At 43.2% G+C, this 18,955-nt stretch overlaps 1 protein-coding gene across 4 annotated transcripts; it reads left to right on the top strand.

Moving 5' to 3' along the window:
* Positions 1 to 1,749: 1,749 nt before the first annotated feature.
* ccdc9b (coiled-coil domain containing 9B) lies at positions 1,750 to 18,654 on the top strand. Of its 4 annotated transcripts, XM_076748721.1 has the most exons (14): positions 1,750 to 2,056; positions 4,715 to 4,822; positions 4,978 to 5,082; positions 5,248 to 5,403; positions 6,721 to 6,870; positions 9,149 to 9,208; positions 10,958 to 11,130; positions 12,503 to 12,552; positions 12,684 to 12,734; positions 13,032 to 13,128; positions 14,143 to 14,176; positions 14,270 to 14,795; positions 15,161 to 15,243; positions 15,578 to 18,654. In XM_076748721.1, the coding sequence occupies exons 1-14, from the start codon at positions 2,045 to 2,047 to the stop codon at positions 15,602 to 15,604; spliced, it is 1,632 nt and encodes a 543-aa protein (XP_076604836.1). In that variant the 5' UTR covers positions 1,750 to 2,044; the 3' UTR covers positions 15,605 to 18,654. The 4 variants fall into 4 exon arrangements, with proteins under 4 accessions (XP_076604836.1, XP_076604834.1, XP_076604835.1 ...); XM_076748719.1 differs by lacking the exon at positions 15,578 to 18,654 and having other exon boundaries at positions 1,863 to 2,056; positions 15,161 to 15,445; XM_076748720.1 differs by lacking the exons at positions 1,750 to 2,056; positions 15,578 to 18,654 and adding an exon at positions 2,512 to 2,631 and having other exon boundaries at positions 15,161 to 15,445.
* The last annotated feature ends 301 nt before the right edge of the window (positions 18,655 to 18,955 follow it).

Below are 18,955 nucleotides of genomic sequence, written 5' to 3'. Positions count from 1 at the left end.
GTGGAGGTTAGTATCTATCTATCTATCTATCTATCTATCCATCTATCTATCTATAACATTTTCATTTAATAACTTAAAATTCAGATTTTTAAATAAAAAATATTGAGGAAATATAAGAGTACAACACAGTTTGTGGAAATATTTGAGAGACAATGAGACAATGAAACCGGTATTATTGTAAATATAAAGCAGTGGAATCAACTGTGTAATAATAATAATAATAATAATAATAATAATAATAGAAGTGTCAACTGCCTTTGCGAAAAGTATAAAATAATAAAATAAAATAACTTTTAGCATGCTAACGTTAGCTATGACCGTTAGCGCTATGATGTTCACCAAAAAGACTAAACATATAACACATTAGCCTCGGCTCTTCTTTGTATATAGCTAGCAGTAATTAGCAATAGCATGCTAACAGGCTAAACTAAGATGGAGAACATGATGAACATTATATCTGGTAAATATCCCCATGTTAGCATCTTCACTTTGAGCATTTAGCTCGAAGCAGTACGTAATTGCTTGATAGGTTAATTGTAATTAAATTAGAATAATTAAAATGTAATTACTACTCAATAGATGCCTTCAACTGCATTTGTAGCTCAGGTTAAACCAGGAGTTGGACACTCAACTACTTAGGTCACCATCAGTTCCCAGGTATTAACTTTTTAGGGGGGGCACTCAGCATGAAACACAAACATTTTCTCAGTACATTTCTTACATTAATTCTAAAATTACTCAAATACTTGTAGGCTAAAATGTGTTGTAAAGAGCTTTTGCTCATTAGCAGGATTGACTCATGTAGAATGTACGCTATGCGGGCTTGTGTGGCTAAAAAATATAGCTAAGAAAGTGGTAACTTTCAAAGATGTGTTTGTTTCCATAACGCTCTATAAATTGCAGAGCTGTGACTCTCAAGTGACTGCTTTCACCTCTGCTGCTCTCCTTGAGATGCCTGTAGCATTTGTCTGCCAGGCTGCCTGCATGCTGCATGTCATTAGCTCTCAGACTTGGCTTTGGCAAAGGCAGCATGCCGTGCATGAAGAATTGTGGGAAATTCTGCAGGCAACCCCCCCAACCCCCCAACCCCCCAACCCTTCAGTCTTTAGGAAGCTTCTTTAGTAGTTTGAACATGTAGTCTGGAACTCGTAGGAGACGCAGCTGTTGAAGCCAAAGTGGGAGCAAACACACACGCATGTCATTTATGATGTCTGGATTTATATAGTGCTACGTTTAGATGTGAAGGAGGAGCTCCGCTCAGTATAGGAGTGATTCAAGAAGCAAAAATGTACGATTTTCCTTCTTCCTTTTCTCCCATCTCAATAGGTTGGGACACAAGGATGTAACATACAAGAAATCTGAAAGCAGCCACGCAGAAAACATCTTCTACATAATTAAATTCCTACAAACATTCTCATCAAAAACAGAGACGTGCATCTCTTTTCAACACATTTTTAGTTAAAAAAAACCATCATTTAGCACAAATTACCAGCACAAAGAAAGACCCATTTGCCTTATATACCTATGAGGATGTTATGAAACTATTATCATATTACCAATCCAGCATTGTATATGAAAAAGGAAAAAAAGCATAATAGTGTAGATTTGCTTTGGCTGCCGAGCATATGATGACACACATACACAGAAAAAACAACATAGCATCAATTAAGCAATAGCGCTGATTTACTTTCAATTTCAGAGTGTGCGTATGTGGGGAGGGTGACAGGATTTAACTAGCATGCTTTGAGCAGAGGATAAGTGAGGAGGGGAAAGAGCAAGTGCTTTAGAGAGGGCGAGAGTGAGCGAGAGAGCATATGTGCAGGAGGGTGGGAGGGTTGGAGAGAGAGAGAGGGAGAGAGGGAGAGGACAAGCGGATGGGTGCTGTGAAATCCGTTAACAGGGGAGCTCTGTGCGTTTGTTAGACGTCTTGGCTGCTTGCCCAACTTAGCTCATTGTAATCGAGGCATGATCGTCGACTCCAAGCAGCCTTCTCCGCCGCCTCGGCTGCCTCGCGCCTGGACCCAGCCCAGCTCTCACCGCTGACATGGAAAGACCCGTGAGTGCCTTCTCTCTCCTTCCCCGCTCTCTTCTCATCCCACACTCTCCGTCTCTCTCTCTCGCTCTGTGCTATCAGGTTCCCCCCTTCCTCTGCTGCTCTGTCGCAGATTTAGCTGTGGCTGCATGCAGCGTTTCAGTTGTGTCTCTGGCTGTTGTGGCTCCTGTAGGTGGCAGGAACGCTGGGTAGGGAGGAAGCCTTGGCAGCTCTCTCTCTGCAGGGCCCCCTCCTCCCCTCTGCCTGGCTGTCCGGGCATGGGTGCCGTCCGCTGGCAGACCCACAACGTCTCTGTGTGTTTTGTGGTTGTGTGTGCATGTGAGCACATTAGCCTTGCCGCTACACAATCACAGAACTGGCCAGGACGAGCCCAGAGGGGTACTATCCCCCCCAGTTTGGTTTGTGGAGGCCAGCGTTCACTTCAATCTCCGCCATTGGCCTTGCTGTGATTCGGAATCGGCAGCGTGTCTCTTCATTGCGCCTATTCTTGGTGGTATGTCCTCACGGTCTGTTGTGTTTGGATACCCTGACAACTAGAAGCTGTGAGGTAGCCACTTTCCAGCCTGCTGCCTCTCTGAGTGAGTTACAACTTTTCTCATGCTCACTGTGTTTTCGCAGGTTCCGCACAGTTGCCCTCAGGATGAGAAGATTGTGTTATTTTAATAAAAGTCTGTGCTGACACCTTACATTTAAATATGGCCCAATGTCTCTGACGATAACATTTGAATGTGGTTGTCGAACTCACACTGTTCAACAACATCTCAGCGGCGACTAGTCTTTGCAGGCTTAACAGTGGCGCCGATGGAAAAAGCACCAAAGAATTTCTTGCAGCCCCTATGTGATGGTCTTTGTGCGCTTGCTAGCCATGAGTCATCATTCTGTGCTTGCAATATCACATATAAGCAGCCTTGACTCTCTTGTTGTCACTGGGGCAGTGGAGGATGACTGACTCACTTTGGCACGTCTACTTCCTGTCTCTGTCAAGAAGGTTTGACCCGTCCGAATAATTTACACAGAGTGTGGAGAACGGTGGACTTCAAAATGAATTATGTTTTTTCACACTTTCAGCAAGCAGCAGTGGCGACTTCTCTATTTAACGGCGTTGTTGTCAACTCTCCTCGGCTGTTAACAACAAGAGATGAAGCCAGCATTGATTCAAAGTGGGAAACACTTCAGCCGATTGAGCTGACAGCTCCATATTCGACAATGATTCTTGTTCATTGAGTTTTGTTGTTTTTGTGCTGAATGCAGTATTTGTGATGATGTGGAGAGAAGAGAAGAACATCTCCCAGGTGCTGGCTGGCAATGGGCAAACTGCAGACACAGGGATGAAAGTTTCAGACTTTTGTTTGTCTGTCACATCGCATTCTGTTTACATCCCACAGATTTATTTATATTAAAACTTCAAGCATAAACTAAAAGTGGAGCTCAAGTGAACAGTTCACTTGAAAGTAGAACTGTTTTTTCCTCTTTGGTCTTGTTACCGAGGGCATGTCTTTGAAACAGTGTGTTATGTTTTACGTGTGGCAGGAGCTGCCTTGTGACCAGTCCTCATGCTGCCACCTCATGTCAGCAGTTTGAAGGAGTAGTTCAATATTTTGGGAAACACAGATATTAGTTAGATGATCAGGTCGTGACCACTCTCACAGCAACTGGTTAGCTTAGCTTAGCACAAAAACTGGAAACAGGAAACAGATAGCCTCGCCCTGTGCAAAGGTCACAAAATCCATCCACACATTTTAATATCACAATTATCTATTGTAATAGTAAGTTATGTTTTCTACATGTGGTAATGTTTCTGCTGCCTGGAGACTTCACAGTGATGACAAGACAGGAAGTTATGCCTGCATGCTACTCTAAGCTAACTGGCTGCTAGCTGCTGCTTCATTTCTACCTACTGACATGAGATTTACATCAATCTTCTCATCTAACTCTCACCATGACGGTGAGTAATTGTACTGTCCAAATGTCTCACTATTCCTTAAAACAGCATAATGCTTGTATTGCAGCTTCTTCTTTCTTGGCATCTGTGGCATGTCCTCATGACATGTATGACGTGATCTTGCTCTTTATGGGAGTTGGCATCCTCTCTCTTAAACCTCATGCTACAGAGAGGACTTGATCATTCACCAGTCTTCTGAGACATATTTCCTTTAACTTGCACTACAGCCAGGTAAAGGAACCACGCTCTCTCCACTCACATATCCCACCGCTACACAGACCAGACTGGAGAGGGAACATTAAGTTACTGCAGGCTAAAGGAAATGAGATCTCTGTGTTGGACATGGTTGATACCTCATCATTATTATACCTCATTGCTTTTTTTGAATATTTGTGCACATTCCTTCCAACCCAGCAGCTCTCTTGCACATGTTTGCAGAGGGTACGGCAGGTTAAGGAGAGATTCTCTTGAACGGAATCGTTAACACGCACTTAGTTTTTGGTGCCTCTCGTAGTGTGAGGAGGCATGCTGACCACACTGGGATGTTTCAGATGCTCTGCATATGCATTCTCCCTGTGTAACTGAGCTTCGTAATGAATGCTCCATCTGTGGCAGGTGTGAGGGCGTGTTAGTGTTGTGTGCTATTGCAGCACATGCAGTAATTTTGGAATGAGAGTGTACTTTTTACTGTATCAATGATCTGATGTGTCTCTTTCCAGACCTCCAGTGACATGATGCCCAAGAGGGATCATGAGAGAGACGTGGAGCTGGACAAGAAGATCGAGGCTCTCCGCAGGAAGAATGAAGTGCTCATGAAGAGGTACAAGGTAAGGACAAGTGCTCACAGGCAGAGAAGTCCAAACTTTCAGTGGTCATCATCAGGTGTAGAAATGCAAGTCTGGGCCATGTTTCTTTTCTGTGAAAGCCTGCAGTGCTTTCAGGCTTCCTGATTAGTTTGTTGTCTTCGTTGAGTTGCATTTAGGAGGTGGAGGAGGACAGGAAACGGGCAGAAGAGGAAGGAATGGCGCTGCAGAGCCGCAAAGGCAAAGCTGATGATCTTACCATCACAATCAGCAAGTCCACCAGCGTGAGTTTTCAGCATGAGGCGATGGATTAAGGACTGTAATAATACTAATGCCTCACAGCACTGCTATTGTTACTGACAGCACATAGTCCCAATTTGTTTCTGAGGATAAGATGCTCCAAATTAAACTCTGAATATTTATGAGATGTTCTTGTCTTTGGTGAGCAGGATAATCGTGTGGTGGTGACGAAGCCTTTTAGCAGTGGTTCACCAGCTGGAAAAGGTCAGCCTGATGCTGGGCCCGACTGGGGGGAAGAAGGCCCACCGCAGGGTGCTGGCCGAGGTCACAGGAAGCAGCTAATGGTCACTATGGCTGGCAAAAAGGTAAATACACTGCAGCGCCAGTTTCCACTATAGGAGACCTCAGAGCCCCTGTAGTTTAACTGTAATAAATGAAACGGTAACACAAAAGCAATTCCTCTTTCAAATCAGTAAGTGCCCCGAGCTGAAAGCAATGTAATAAGCAGTCAGCTGAAGTATCACGACTTGATAAAGAAAGCAGGAGCACTTAAGACTGATGGATATGCAGCTTAGACTGATGCATACCCAAAAGAATTCCTCCTTAAGAGTCGAACGCAGTCAATCACTGCACAGCTCAGTTGTGTCAGACAACATTTGAGGAGACTGAATTGAAAGTATTTTGAGCATTATATAATATGAACTAGTCAGAGCGTTTACTGCTGAGATTGCTGTATGTATGTATATATATATCTACTGCTCAGCATGTGCTTTATTTCCAGGAAGTTTACTTTATTTCAATTATTTCATTATTTTAGGTTTATAGTTTTTAATTTAGTGACTCTTCAGTGTTTCAAAGCCTGCTTACTGTTACTTGGTACTACAACTTCCTGATGAATCTGTATATTTGTGGTGTAGTTAATAGGCTAAATATGGTCGTTAAACATGCTAAACCAAGCTGTGAGAGTCATCACCAAGAGAGTATACTGCCACATTAGCAGCTCTGAGAACCACTGCAGTACTTTGAGTGAAATGCTAACATTAGCATGCTAACACGCTCACAGTAGCAATGCTGAAATAGGGCTGTTCAGCAAGTAACGTTTACCATGTTCGACATCTTGAAGTACCGCTGAGGCAGATGGGAATGTCAGCAGGTATTTGGTATTGGACTAATTGAAATTTTGGAATATCAACTTGCTGGTGGCACTAGAAGAGAAGTCTGAGGATCACCAAAGTCATCAAGGATACATTTTCTGGCCACCATTGATATCTGTATCACATTTCATGGCAGTGCATCCAAAAGTTGTTGAGACATTTGATTCTGGTGGACTGAAGTGGGCCGACTGACGTAACTGTCCAAAGAGACGTGCTGCTGGCATGGCTAAAAATGTGCAGCTGTGTGAGGCACCATATGTAGTCTTGTTCAGTCGCAAAGCTGCAGGATAAAAGCTTAGATTTGTATTGTCAAAGTCCATGAAAGGACTGTATAGAGGCCAGCTGGGGTCCAGGGTAAATCTTTTGATGTGTGCACATGAATTACTGTTAAGATTTTGTAGTACAAAGTATTTTGTAGTAGTTCATTATTCCTGTGTATGACTTGGACACGATAAGGACTGGCACTCTTATATGACATTGCACATTGTCACGGTTATGATACTCTAATTTGAGTAACTGTCTCTTCAGGGTAAGAGGGTGGTGAGTGAGAGGCCAGAGAAGAGGCCGGGCCCTGCTGACATCAAGAGCCCTACAGATGACGGTCAGGCGAAGCGCTTGGAGTCAGCGGGGAGGGGGAAGCAGCCACCTCACATGACGAAGAGAGACGCAGCAGCACAGGTCTGAATCAGACACTCTGAACACTCCAGTGATCATACGCTTCAGCATTCACCCTCAAGTCTGCTTCCACTCTCACACCCCCCTTTGTTCATTCTCTCATGCGGCACTGACGTGTTTTACATAGATGTCAGACATGTCGGCTGGACACACCCATCCACAATGGATAGAGCACAATGGTTCGTGGAGAGGAGGTGGACTGACTGGTGTGGGATTAACGGAGGGGAGCCGCTAATAGAGCTGGTGGTGGAGTAGGAGCATCGCGGTACCAAATCTTAACAAATGGAGAATATTCAAAAGGCCTGGATGGCTGTTTCTTTTTTTTTTTTTTTTTTTGACTTGGACCTCATGGGTACTTATTTTATCTTCTCCCTCTGAGGAGCATTTAGGCAAAGAGAAATCCCTCTCTGCCCATGAAAGATAGTTGGTGATCCCAACAAAAGACCTTGTTATCAATAGTATGAGATCGGAGATACTGTTTAACATCAGTGGCTCTACGACACTGCAGGTCTCAGATCCCATGCCGAACGCAGATAGGCGAAGGCACATGTGCACATGCAGTACCCCCGGCTGGGCTGTGAAATGCCACACTGTCACTGACCTTAGGCCCCCCGGGTATGCAGAAACTCTGAAACAGCTGCTCTGCCTCAGTCTGAAGCCTGAAACACATACACACACATATATCCACACACACGCACACAAGCTGCTCAATCAATAATTTGATGCACTGCACAGACAGCTGATCCTCACCAGTGTAAACACAGACACTGTTTGTTGGAGTGGTCTCTGGACACAAAGCCAGCAGAACCTCTTTCCTTATATTTGTACATATATCTGCCTCTGATTGGCTCAAAGGCGGAGGGCTGCTCACTGGCCCGTCTGAGTTAATGTGCACTAAATCTACGGGCTGAACACGTTGTCCTCTTGCCTTTATTTCTGGCCCGCTTGGTCAGTCCCCCTTTATTTATCATGTTGACTGAATCAGCACTTGAACAGTAGCCAGCGCTCCAGTGCACCAGTCATCTGTGAATCCCGGAGACCTGGTTTCCATGTGGTCGATGTTTACATAACCAGTATCATTTAACGTGGTTTATGAGCGCGACGGGGAAAACACTGCAAAAAGGTGTTGATGGGTGCAGAAAATGTCATGGATCTATTTGGCAAGTGTTAGGAAAATATTTGTGCTGAAATGAGCCACAGTAACGTGTGCATTGCTATGCTTTTGCCCTGCCTTTGAAATATTTTTCTTGTGAGTGTGTGTTGGAAACCCTGGAAATAAATAATGACTCTCTGAGAGGGGTGTGGTTATTTGGCAGCGTCTTCGGCAGATTGTAATGCCTGGAACTGTTCCATGACTAGGCTGTCAGTTCACACTCATGAGAGAGAGGTAGACAGGAGAAAGGAAATGTAGAGTGAGGGGGAAAAAACAGATAGAAGGGGAGATACTCCTTGGAGCCCACCATCTGTTTCCGGCCTCCATTTCTGCTCTCTGCAATCTTAAGTGGTCTGCTCTCCTCTGGCACGATTGTTTCTCCATTCCCACCACCCTGAAAGGGCCGATTTGATCTAATTAACATTCGACTGCCTTCTCACGCTGAAAAGGCTCATTATGCTGCCAAAGAGACGGGCCTGGCGAGGTGCCGGCAAAGGGTCAGAGAGGGAGAGGAAGAAGGAGTGAGAGAAGAAAGAAGTAAAGGAACTAGGTAGTCAGGCATCTTTTGTGTTTGTGTATAAGCCAGACTGGGTAGGAGAGGAGTGCGCACGAGTGTGTATGTGGGTGTCATTGTCTGTCGGTGCACTAGACCACTCTGTCCAGCTTTCATTGTCTATTCCCCCCTCAGCTGTTCGTGCAAGTGTTGCTTTTAATGGCAACATGACTCATTCACTGTGTTCGCCAGAGCACATCTTTGCTGTCAGAAATACACGAGAGCCAAAATTCACACAATTCTCTACCTGCCGCAAGATGACTGTCATTTTCCAAACCACTGAAGTTCAACCACCTGCAGACTGCACTCTGCTCTGATGACCTCATCGCAGAGCACATGTTTAAAACCGAGCCCCAGGTGCCAGTTTGCTCTGTGGCACCGTAAATCCACTTGGGGGCAGTGCAGGCCTCTTAATCTTAATGTCTGGGCCCTCGCTTGATTTGCTTTTACTGTCAACGGCAGCGGCAATGTGACTCTTTACAACCATGTTTAATTGGCTGGCAACAAGTTGCTGTGTCATCCTTATTGTTGTTATGCTCATCTTCCCTTTATTTCTTGTCTCTCCTCTCTGACAGGAGGTTAAACAAGGGCAAAAGCGCACTGAGGAGCATCACAGGCTTTCAGAGCAATGCCAGGTACCACATCCACGCACCTACATAAACACACATAACGCATCAACACACATAATGGCATTGTGATCTCTAACACGTGCCCTTCTTGGGATCTGAGAAAACTCGTAAGCTGAAGGGTTTTATCTCAGACTCACAATGATCCACGATTCACTGGAATGACAATAACTGTGACGAACAAGGTTTCCGTATGACGGCGCCACTACATGAGCACACAAGAGATACAGAGAAATGCAAATGTGCCCTAAACCGTCATCACAAGCATTCACATGCAGACAGGCACAACACGTTGCCACGCACACCCCCTACCCCCTTTTCAAGCACTTGTCCCCATCTGCCTCCCGCTGGCTCACGTGTTAACGTTGCTGGAGTAGCTCAGAGCTGTCTCGCAGATCAGGCGTGCGATAAACAGGCTAACTGGGGAGGCTTGGAGGACAGGCTTCAAAGGCCCGCTGAATACGCCACATGACAAGTGATGCTGTTCATGCCACTCTGTAGTCCTGCTCTCTCTCAGCATTGGCTAGACACATCCACCCCATCTACCTTGGCTCCTGACAACCACCCTGCGAGGCCTCATGGAGGTGAGAAATTGAAAAGTGCTAATTAGTGGGGCGGCTAGAGTGACAGCAGAACATGGCCTGCTGGAACATGCAAGAAGCGCCCTCCCTTGTGGCCCCGGTGTCCTCCAGGGGACCAGAGAGGGAGTGAGAGGAGATGGAAAACAGAGGGATGAGCACAGATGCCATGGTCTCCGGTAACTGCACACAGGAAGGCAACATGTTTACTTGGCTGTGATTGGTCCACACCTGCGGGGAAAACATCGCCCTTCATGGTTTCTTACCGGCTGTTTTTGCCTCTGTCTGACATAATGTGCAGAGCAGCATGTACATTTGTTTCCCTTTTACTCAGAGATCACACAGTTTTTATTTTTCTCAAGACAGCGACACCATCTCCCTCCTGCTGCATAAAAAACCAAACACAGATGAGCACTTTCTCTCCGAGATTGTCTGTTACGTGATTTCCCCTGGAGCACAGCAGCGTTTGTAGTCCTTGTTCGCTCCAGCACTTTGTAACAAGAGCACACAGTCTCTGTCCCCTTTGATGTGTTAAAGAGCTTGCATCAGATCTCAGTTTAGTATTACAGTAGCGAGCAATGCTTCCTGCTGTCATCACAGTAATCAATAATGAGGTTAAGAGGGGAATGGATGAAGCAGACCTAATTGCATTTACTGTTATTCTGTACTTTCCCTGGAATATTGTCTCAAAGAACTTTATTGTGTTGCCATGCAGTCGTCACTGCAGAGAAACCAGAAGCTTTTTGAAATCAAATAGGAGCTGACTGGAATGAATGAACAACCAGAGGCCATCATTACTATTTACAGTGAGGCAGCAAATGGCATTTACAGTAATATAGAATGTGCCACACATGTCCGTCTTTGTCTCTTTGTTTGAACTCCACGTATCTGTGTATCGCCCTGTTGCTGTTTAATAATTGTTTAGAGATGAGAAGCTGCTCTTGTTTATGACCACCCATGCTTAATGTGAGGCTGTTGTTGAGCTTGTTCCCTTCGCTGCTCTGATTATTGTGTGACGCTTCAGATGTATTATAATCTGAGTCGTGCCGCTGTTTAATTCAGTCATGTTTCAATGCCCGCGTTTCATTAATGATGCGTGGACAGCGCCATGATATAAATCTACATGCGGTAGCTTCTTTTTGTGCTCTAAAATACACTGAACTGTTTTGTGTCTGCGAAGGAGCCCGAAGGCCCACAGGCCAGCACAGACCTCAACATCCCCACATCGAAAGAGGAGCAGGAGGAGTATCTGCGGTGGAAGAAAGAGCGCGAGCAGATTGATCGGGAGAGAGTGGCACGTCACAAAAACGCCAAGGGCCAGTGGAGACGGGCGTGGGACAAAACTGAGAACATGTAAGACTTCTAACACTCAGACGCTTCATGTGCTGATGTCTTAGATTTCTTACAGCTGCTTCTTCATTATTTTCCTTTCACTTTAATAATAATGACATGGTGCTAATAATCCCCCCTCAGGTTTTTTTTTCTAATAGTTCAACATTTGGGAAGTGTGCTTTTTCACTTTCTTGCTGAGATTTAATGAGAATATTGATGCTACTCCCGTTTGTATGCAATCAGCTGGCCATCTTAGCTTAGCATAAAGATTGGCTAGCATGGCTAGCTGCTGAAAGCTCTTCTAAAGCCCACTGATTTCCATGTTTTATCTTGTTTGCTTAATCTGTACACAAACAGCAATGTAAAAATGATGATTTGCCACGCTGGAACCACCATCATTTTGTAGCTACAAATGTCCTTTTTATGGTTTTGGTTTTTTTGGTTTTGGTTCAGAATGACTCAGAGATCTGTTAAATGATGAGCATTAGTCTAAGCTAAACTCTGGCTGTAGTTTCATATTAGATCTATATCTATATAGCTCTAGCTAATCCCCTGCCTGGCTAACAGTTAACAATCCTAACTGCTTTTCTTCTCTTTTACTTGTCAGTGAAAAGCTTCATTCATTTTTAGTGCAGCTGTAGATAAGGGACAAACTAACCTTGAAGAACAGCCTGTTTTTTCTGGTTAGATTATACAGCGGAAGAATCCATTAGCAGAGGTATCTGGATTACTTGTCCAACCACATCATCACAAGGCTAAACAGCATCAAGTCACAGGATGTTGCTAAATGAGTGCATAACCAAATAATTACGTTTCAGTCGAATTGTATCATTGCATAAACAGTATGTAGTGGTATTTTACTTTAGCTTTGTGTGTTCTCACATTTTGAAGGCTCAGCTTGATCACAGCTTCCCCGTTTGTTTCAAGTGTTTGCTCGATTTCAAACAAACCACGCCATAGTACAAAGAGCGCTGCAGAGTAAATTAATGTGCTGTTTAAGGGAGCATCAAAATGTAAAGAGACAAGGGAGGAGCGGCTATTTTTAGCTTGGGATAAGGGATGGAATGCCTTGCCTTATTTGGCGAGGCTTAAACAAGGCCCTCGAGTAAGAATAGAAGAGGAAATGTGTTTCTGATTCAACAATTTAGATGGCCTCACTGCATGTGAAATGCAAGGGCGTGACTCATGGAGCAAAACCTCACTGATTCTGTGAAAATCTCAAAATTTTAGGCCCATAATAAATGAACAGTGATGATACTGAAATGAAAAAAAAAGAGCCTGTTGATGGGGGTGGAGATGGACTGTTATGTCACCTGAACAAAAAATTATTTTTAGACATGACCAAGACTTGCATTAGTTTGTGTTTCTGTCTAAACTGAATCTCTGCTTTTAGGTTTTCAGACAAATCCCTCCCCGACAGAGACTGGGGTCCTTCCGGCCGAGGTGAGACGTTCGCAGAGTCCAAACCGAGGACATGAGGAATAAGACCTTTCACAGCAAGATGTGATGATAACGTGATGTGTTTCAGTGTTATCATTGTCTTTTCCTCCATTGTTTAATCCTTTTTTTTCCAGGTGGACGAAATGCTAGAAGAGGACAGTCCAGGGCAGGCTCTGATTCAAGAGGTATCCCACACTTAAATATTATTAATTTATTAGCTTACTGCCTAAAAATGATCATATGGCATCAGAAAAGCAGAGAAAACCTTTGTGATTTTTCTCTCAAGTCTCAGTGAAACAGTGCTCTCAGGGTATCTTGCCACTATAATTTGATATTTTTCATGTTGAAACAGGATAGATTTGTGTGGGACATAATTCACGTAGGGAGGAAGTCATTACACGTGTCCGATTGGTTGTCTTGTTGCTTTTTGTCTAATATTTCTTTTAATTCTGACTTAAACTTTCAGTGTTCTTCTGTCCTAGGTTATGAGAAGCGGGGAAAAGACAAAGGAGCTAAAAACGTGCTCGTGATGAGCAGTAAAGCGAAAGGCATAGATCGTCTGACGGGGAGAGCCAGGAGGTCAGTAACAGCCAAACATCATCTACATTAGCGCACAGCACACAGCATTCATCTGAATGTCTCTCACCACAGCCTCAATTAAGCGCTGTGAGAAAACATACTTTGAATGAAATACACAAAGTGAAAGTTAGAATTTATGTTGTTTTCTTGCACTGTGCCCTAATGTACAAATTCCCTTGGACATCATGGAGGTGATTTAGAACTTGTGGCAGCTGACTAAATAACCCAAAAAACCTCATTCCCGCCTCCCCACATTCATTTTTTTTCTCCCCCAGCTGTTTTGAAACAAGCTACTGTGCTGGCTGCTGTGGAGGCTTTCGGGCTGTGTTACACAAGCGTTGCTCATAATCTCAAAAAGCCACAAGACCGCAGAACTGGAAGTGAGGCAGTGTTGCCTTTCAGTGTGAAAGCGTAATGCATCAGATGATCTTCTCTGTGTGTGTGTGTGTGTGTGTCAGTGATGGAAATAGGTGAAGGCCAGGGGACAGTGCAAAAAGGTGTGGTTTGAGCGTTGCTTTCAGGCTGTGCTGGTATCACAGCCAGCAATAGACTCGACAGTAGTGAGGAGCAGCCAATTAGGACTACAGCAGCTGAAACCAAAGCGAACTCAGAAGTAACAAAATCCACCTGCCAGCACCTCTAAAGCTCACTAGTTAACACATCGTATCTCACCTAGTTAATCACTATGGAAGTGTAAAAATGACAAAAAGGTGTCTTTTGCACATGGCCATGCACAGTGACTTCTTTCCTCTCTGTTTTTGTATGCATTTAACAAATGGGACATATCATGTAAAATAGTGAACTTTTTCTCTGCTTTGTGAATAAGCGCACATATTAAATTTATTCCTTTGTATTAGCTTAGCTCCAGTTAGCTTTGGTCAATCTATTTCTTTAACCTGACTGTAGAATTTACTCTTGCATATCGTGATGTTGACAAAAGAATGAAAGATATACAGCCCATTATCTCTGCATTGTCACAGAATAGCCTTTGATAAACCCCCCTTTATTTTTTAGATGGCAGGCAAATGAAGAAGGGGAGAACCAACAGGTGAGACGTCAAACTTGTGTGAGTGTAAATCTGAATTGGTTGATGAATGGTACTAAAGAAGCAGAAACACCTTGTTCTCATCTCGTCCTCTAGACGTCTGACACAACATTAGAGGAATTCTTGGAGGAACTTGACGCCCTCACAGATCCTGAGGTAGAGGATCAGAAAGACTCAAAAACCAAGCTGTCGCCCAGCCCGGATTCACTGAGTAAATCTGAGGCCTCGTCCCCTCGAGGTTTAGAGAAGAAAGTTCGCTTCTCAGAGGAACTCGTCCAAGGGGCTCACACAAGGCAAGCCACAGGCTCTCAGGACTCTGGCAGCTCAGAATCGAGAAGTCTGAGCTCCTTAAAAGCTTCCTCACCTAAAAAAAAACAAGAGCCACAGCAGCCTCTTGAAAGTGCCACGCAGGATGATGGTAGGCCTCAGGATCAGGGAGGTGGTCCGTCTGCACATCCTGTTGCCCAGCAGCAGGCATCTGAAACTGAATGTACTAGAAAAGACAGCAACCTCCCCTCAGCTCCCAGCTCCCCCTCCCCTGAAAAAGCCTGTGCCTCTCCAGAGGAGAGCTCTGTCCAGCCTGTAGAGCTTGCCAAGTGCAGCATCAGCAACACAAACACAGGTATGCGATAGCTTCAATGACCCTGACTTTCTGTGGCAGTACGTCAGGATTGTATAGCATAGAAGGCCATTTTACACCAGTGTCATGAAAAAAGATCTTGTAAGTCATCATGAGACTTAAAATAATGAGGTGGTATCTCAAAAAAATGACTTAGAAGCTCAAGAAAATTACATAGTATTGCAAAATATTGAGGTAGTATCTCAGATTAATGATTTATATCTCAAAATAATGATGACTAAGTATTTCAAAATAATGAGAAACTCAACTCTCATTATGAAAAGATCTTTTTTTTTTTTTTTTCATCACATTGGCAGAAATGGGCCTCCACAGTGTATAACTAAGCTAATGTTGGTTTTCTTTCAAAGAGGAACTAATAGACTCCGGTCTGTCTGTCCTGAGCCTGGAGTCAGGAGAAACACACCCAACACACTCCACCAGCAGTGACAAGGTCAGTGTGAGAGACAGGAAGAGGGATGGGAGAATCAATAGATGTGTAAATGGACTGATGGAGGAAGTGCAAATGGATGATGAGTTAAATGGATGAAGAGAGGGAGACAGGCAGTATATCTGCGCTGCAGCAGTGTGTTATCCAATTTTGGTTTAAGTGTATTCACCATCTCTGAGGCCTGTTGGGGTGCATCTCATCCACCACTGACATAACTTGATAAGATATAACAAAAGAGAAGCAGTGGCCCAGAGATACATAAACTGACCATGTGAATTATGAAAAAGAAATCAGTTGTAACTAATGTGTTTGTGTGTGTTTTTGTCTTTTTTTTCAGGCAAGAGAGCACGGGAAGATCGTTTGACATTTTCAGGATGTAAATACTGAAACCAAATGACGGAAACGCAGAGCCGAGCCTCTTTGTATTTGGATGCATCATTTTGCTTCAAGTAGCTCATTTGAGACACCCTGTTTATGGCTTACACACAAAACCATGGTTTCATTTTGCTGTGGCGTGTCCAACCTGTGGAAGTTTTCAAATATCTCAGATTTGACGTAGGAATGGTGAACATTTTCCCTGCTCAAATATTTTTACATCCAAGCACTTTATGAGTATAAAAGCATGTGTACTGACACATTATTCAGTATGTTAGTATGCGGCTTGTGTGCAATACCATTGAATGTTTACATTTGTATGAAAATGTCGAGGTACGTCAGTGTTGGGTAACGTTACCTTGAAAAGTAACTTGTTACATTACAAGATTACTGCCATTAAAAAGTCACTTGTTACGTCACAGCATTACCTCCTGAGGAAAGTAACTCATTAGAGTACTTTTGCATTGCCAAGGATTCCTTATATTGTCCAGAGGGTGCATGCCCTCCTGCACATCCATCTTTGAATGTATTGACTCTGTCATTGCGTAGCCAAGCCCATAGTCTGTAACTTTGCAGGCTAGTAACAGGAATGACAGATGCAATATCCCCTTTGCAGCTCTTTATTCAGGATTATGTTCGATTACAAGTAAACACAAAATCAAAAAGTTCATACATGATGTTTTTCTCTGCTGTTCAACTACATTGAAACAAGTTGCATCATCTGAAGTACATAAGTAAGTATCAGCAAAATATGGCAAAATATAACAGTAACTGCTTAACTAATAACTGATTACTTGAATTGCAATTCACCACAAAAGTAATCTGAGTACTCTAACACGTTACTTTGTAACACGTTACCCCCAACACTGAGGTACGTATCAGGAGGCTAGCTAATCATTTGCACTTAGGTAGCCCTTGAAAATTAACTTCAGCCACAGTCAAATTATCTAGTGCCTGAATCTGCCTTCGAGGTATTTTAATAGGAGATGAAGTCTGTGTTATATGATGATAGAGTAGTGACAGACCTGCAGCAGAGTCTGTGTTTGTACACTCAAAACTGTGTGACTAGATATTATTTATTAACTGCTTCCAGCATCAGTCAATGGCCTTTCGTGAATCAGAAGTCAATACATTATTAAAGGGCACATTTGAGACCAAGACCTTGTTGCGTTTCTAAAATATTACTGCTGACTGACAAATGTTTTTGTTGTGAGGAACATTTAAAGGGGCACGCTGTGGATTTTGCGCTTCAGGCTCAGTTCAGTCAGCTTGTTAAAACAGTTGTAACGTTGTATGATGTCTAACATAATAACCCGCGTGATGTCATCAAAGTTATCTGAATTCATAGATCACAAATCTATGACAAAAAGCCAACATTACAAACAAATCAGGATTTTTCAGCCTCTGCTACACAGAGTTAGACTGTTCTTTGTTAGGTCTGTCCCTCCAAGTGCTGAGCTGAACCCCTGGAATGCCCCTTTAATGTTAAGCTAACAGTCAGTTAATCGCAAAATCCACATGATTGGCTGTTAAAAAAAAAAAATATATCTGTGATCAGTGACTCTGGAGAACTAAAATCTCAAAACTTGCCCTTTAATTGTTACTGTGTTGGCACAGGTTTACAGCTGAATCCCTATTATCTGGTCTTCCTCATTATTAATATTCTATGTTTCTATGCGCTTAATATGGAATTGTCGTGTATGTCTGTAATTTTACAAACTTAAACATTGACTCAGACACTAATTCAGGAGTTAAAACATTGTTTTCTTGAATAGTTAGCTCATGCTGTTTTTAAAGTACCAGTGTTAAAAAGTCCAACCTTTTTCTCTGTTGAGGCTTTTGGGACTGACAGACTCGAGATCTGTGAGGGTTCGGCCTTTAGTCCACAGTCCAAACTCTGGGATTCAGCTGTAATGCTTGGCTGGCATGGTTTTGTCACTTTTTCCTCTTTTCTAATCATGAAAGACAACTAATATTTTTGGAAAGCTTCATCCTTAAGAATTTAGCCAGTTGTTGTGCCTTGCATATTGGCTTCTTCAAATACTGAAGGTGTACCTTTATGTCATGCTTTGTATCATAACATACAGTAGTGTTCAACTTGCAGTGCTAAGTGCAGCATCGGTATCGATTTTATTTATTCGTCTCTCCATTTGACAGAATGTCAGCTAGAATGATTTCTAAAGCGGTGTTCGAACAATGTCTACATGCATTATAGTAGCAGTTTTTTCTCTGTGACATGTATGGATTTGTCTTTATTTATTGCCAGTCTATTTTATTTTTGGTATCAAGTGGCAACTACAGTATAATAAGGAGCCTCGCAAGAACTCTGTCCTCAAAGACGTTTTTGGCTTTCGTCAATGCTACAGTATAGTAAACAGTTATGTAACCTTAAGTAGAGAACACAGTGGATGGGCTCTGAGCTGCAGGGCCCTGTCAGCTTCGACTGTGGTTACATAAAATACAAATCATCAGGAATCTAGTAGAAGCACACTGGGAAAAGGAAGAGGTGAGTCACAAGGTGTGAGGCCAGTCCAGCCTCCAAGAGGGAAAACGTGCTGTTTTGGAATAGGGGCCTTATTCTGTATTATAAAAGGAGTTCGAATAGATGGTAAAGGAAACACCTGTTTGGAAAGCAGGTCGTACACATTACCTCTGAAATATTTAAAATTCCCTGTGGGATTCAATTTAGTAAATTTAGGACAACAATAGAGCAGTTGTATGTTTGTCCTTGTTTAGCACTTGGTCATTTAGTTATCTGCACTGTCACCTTGCTTAAATGTCAGATTTAAGAGGTGGTTCGATTGTCTTGCTCTACCTGGGCGTCCACCGCTGCCCTCCATGTGTTCACATACACTCGTAAGGACGGAATAAATGTGAGTGCCTGTGAATGAGCGCCTGTGTCAAAGTGTGATCCCAGCTTTTTACCATTCACAGTGTTCATGCTAATTTAAATGTGTGCATCATGGCTTCATTTACTGTAGAACACTTTGGAAGGAGGCATACAGAACACCAATAAAGTTTTTCTGTATTTCCAACTCAAATCATGACTGCCAATTGTTTTGTTACACTCTGTTACTCTCTCTCTCTCTCACATGTGACTGACTGATGCACCTGTGATAACACCACAAATATGTATGAGTCCTGTCTCTGGAGAGTTCAGCAAAAAAAAAAAAAAAACAAGACCTCTGCAGTGAGTGTCAGAGAGAGAAAAGGGGCAGATGTGACAGAAATGTAGAGCACCTCGGTCCACTGAGTCTGCCTTCATGTTGGATTTGATTAATTTCAGATGAGCTCCCTGCAGGGATGTCGCATTGGAAACGGCTCCCTCTCAGCTCTACAG

This window comes from Chaetodon auriga, chromosome 14 (genome assembly GCF_051107435.1).
Source record: "Chaetodon auriga isolate fChaAug3 chromosome 14, fChaAug3.hap1, whole genome shotgun sequence".
NCBI classification, from domain to species: Eukaryota; Metazoa; Chordata; class Actinopteri; order Chaetodontiformes; family Chaetodontidae; genus Chaetodon; species Chaetodon auriga.
This window is presented reverse-complemented; position numbering and strand designations above follow the sequence as displayed.

Coding starts and splice junctions, on each gene's coding strand:
- ccdc9b (XM_076748719.1), top strand. Junction 14,177..14,269: donor AAGAAGGGGAGAACCAACAG/GTGAGACGTCAA, acceptor CTCGTCCTCTAG/ACGTCTGACACAACATTAGA. Junction 14,796..15,160: donor CATCAGCAACACAAACACAG/GTATGCGATAGC, acceptor TTTCTTTCAAAG/AGGAACTAATAGACTCCGGT.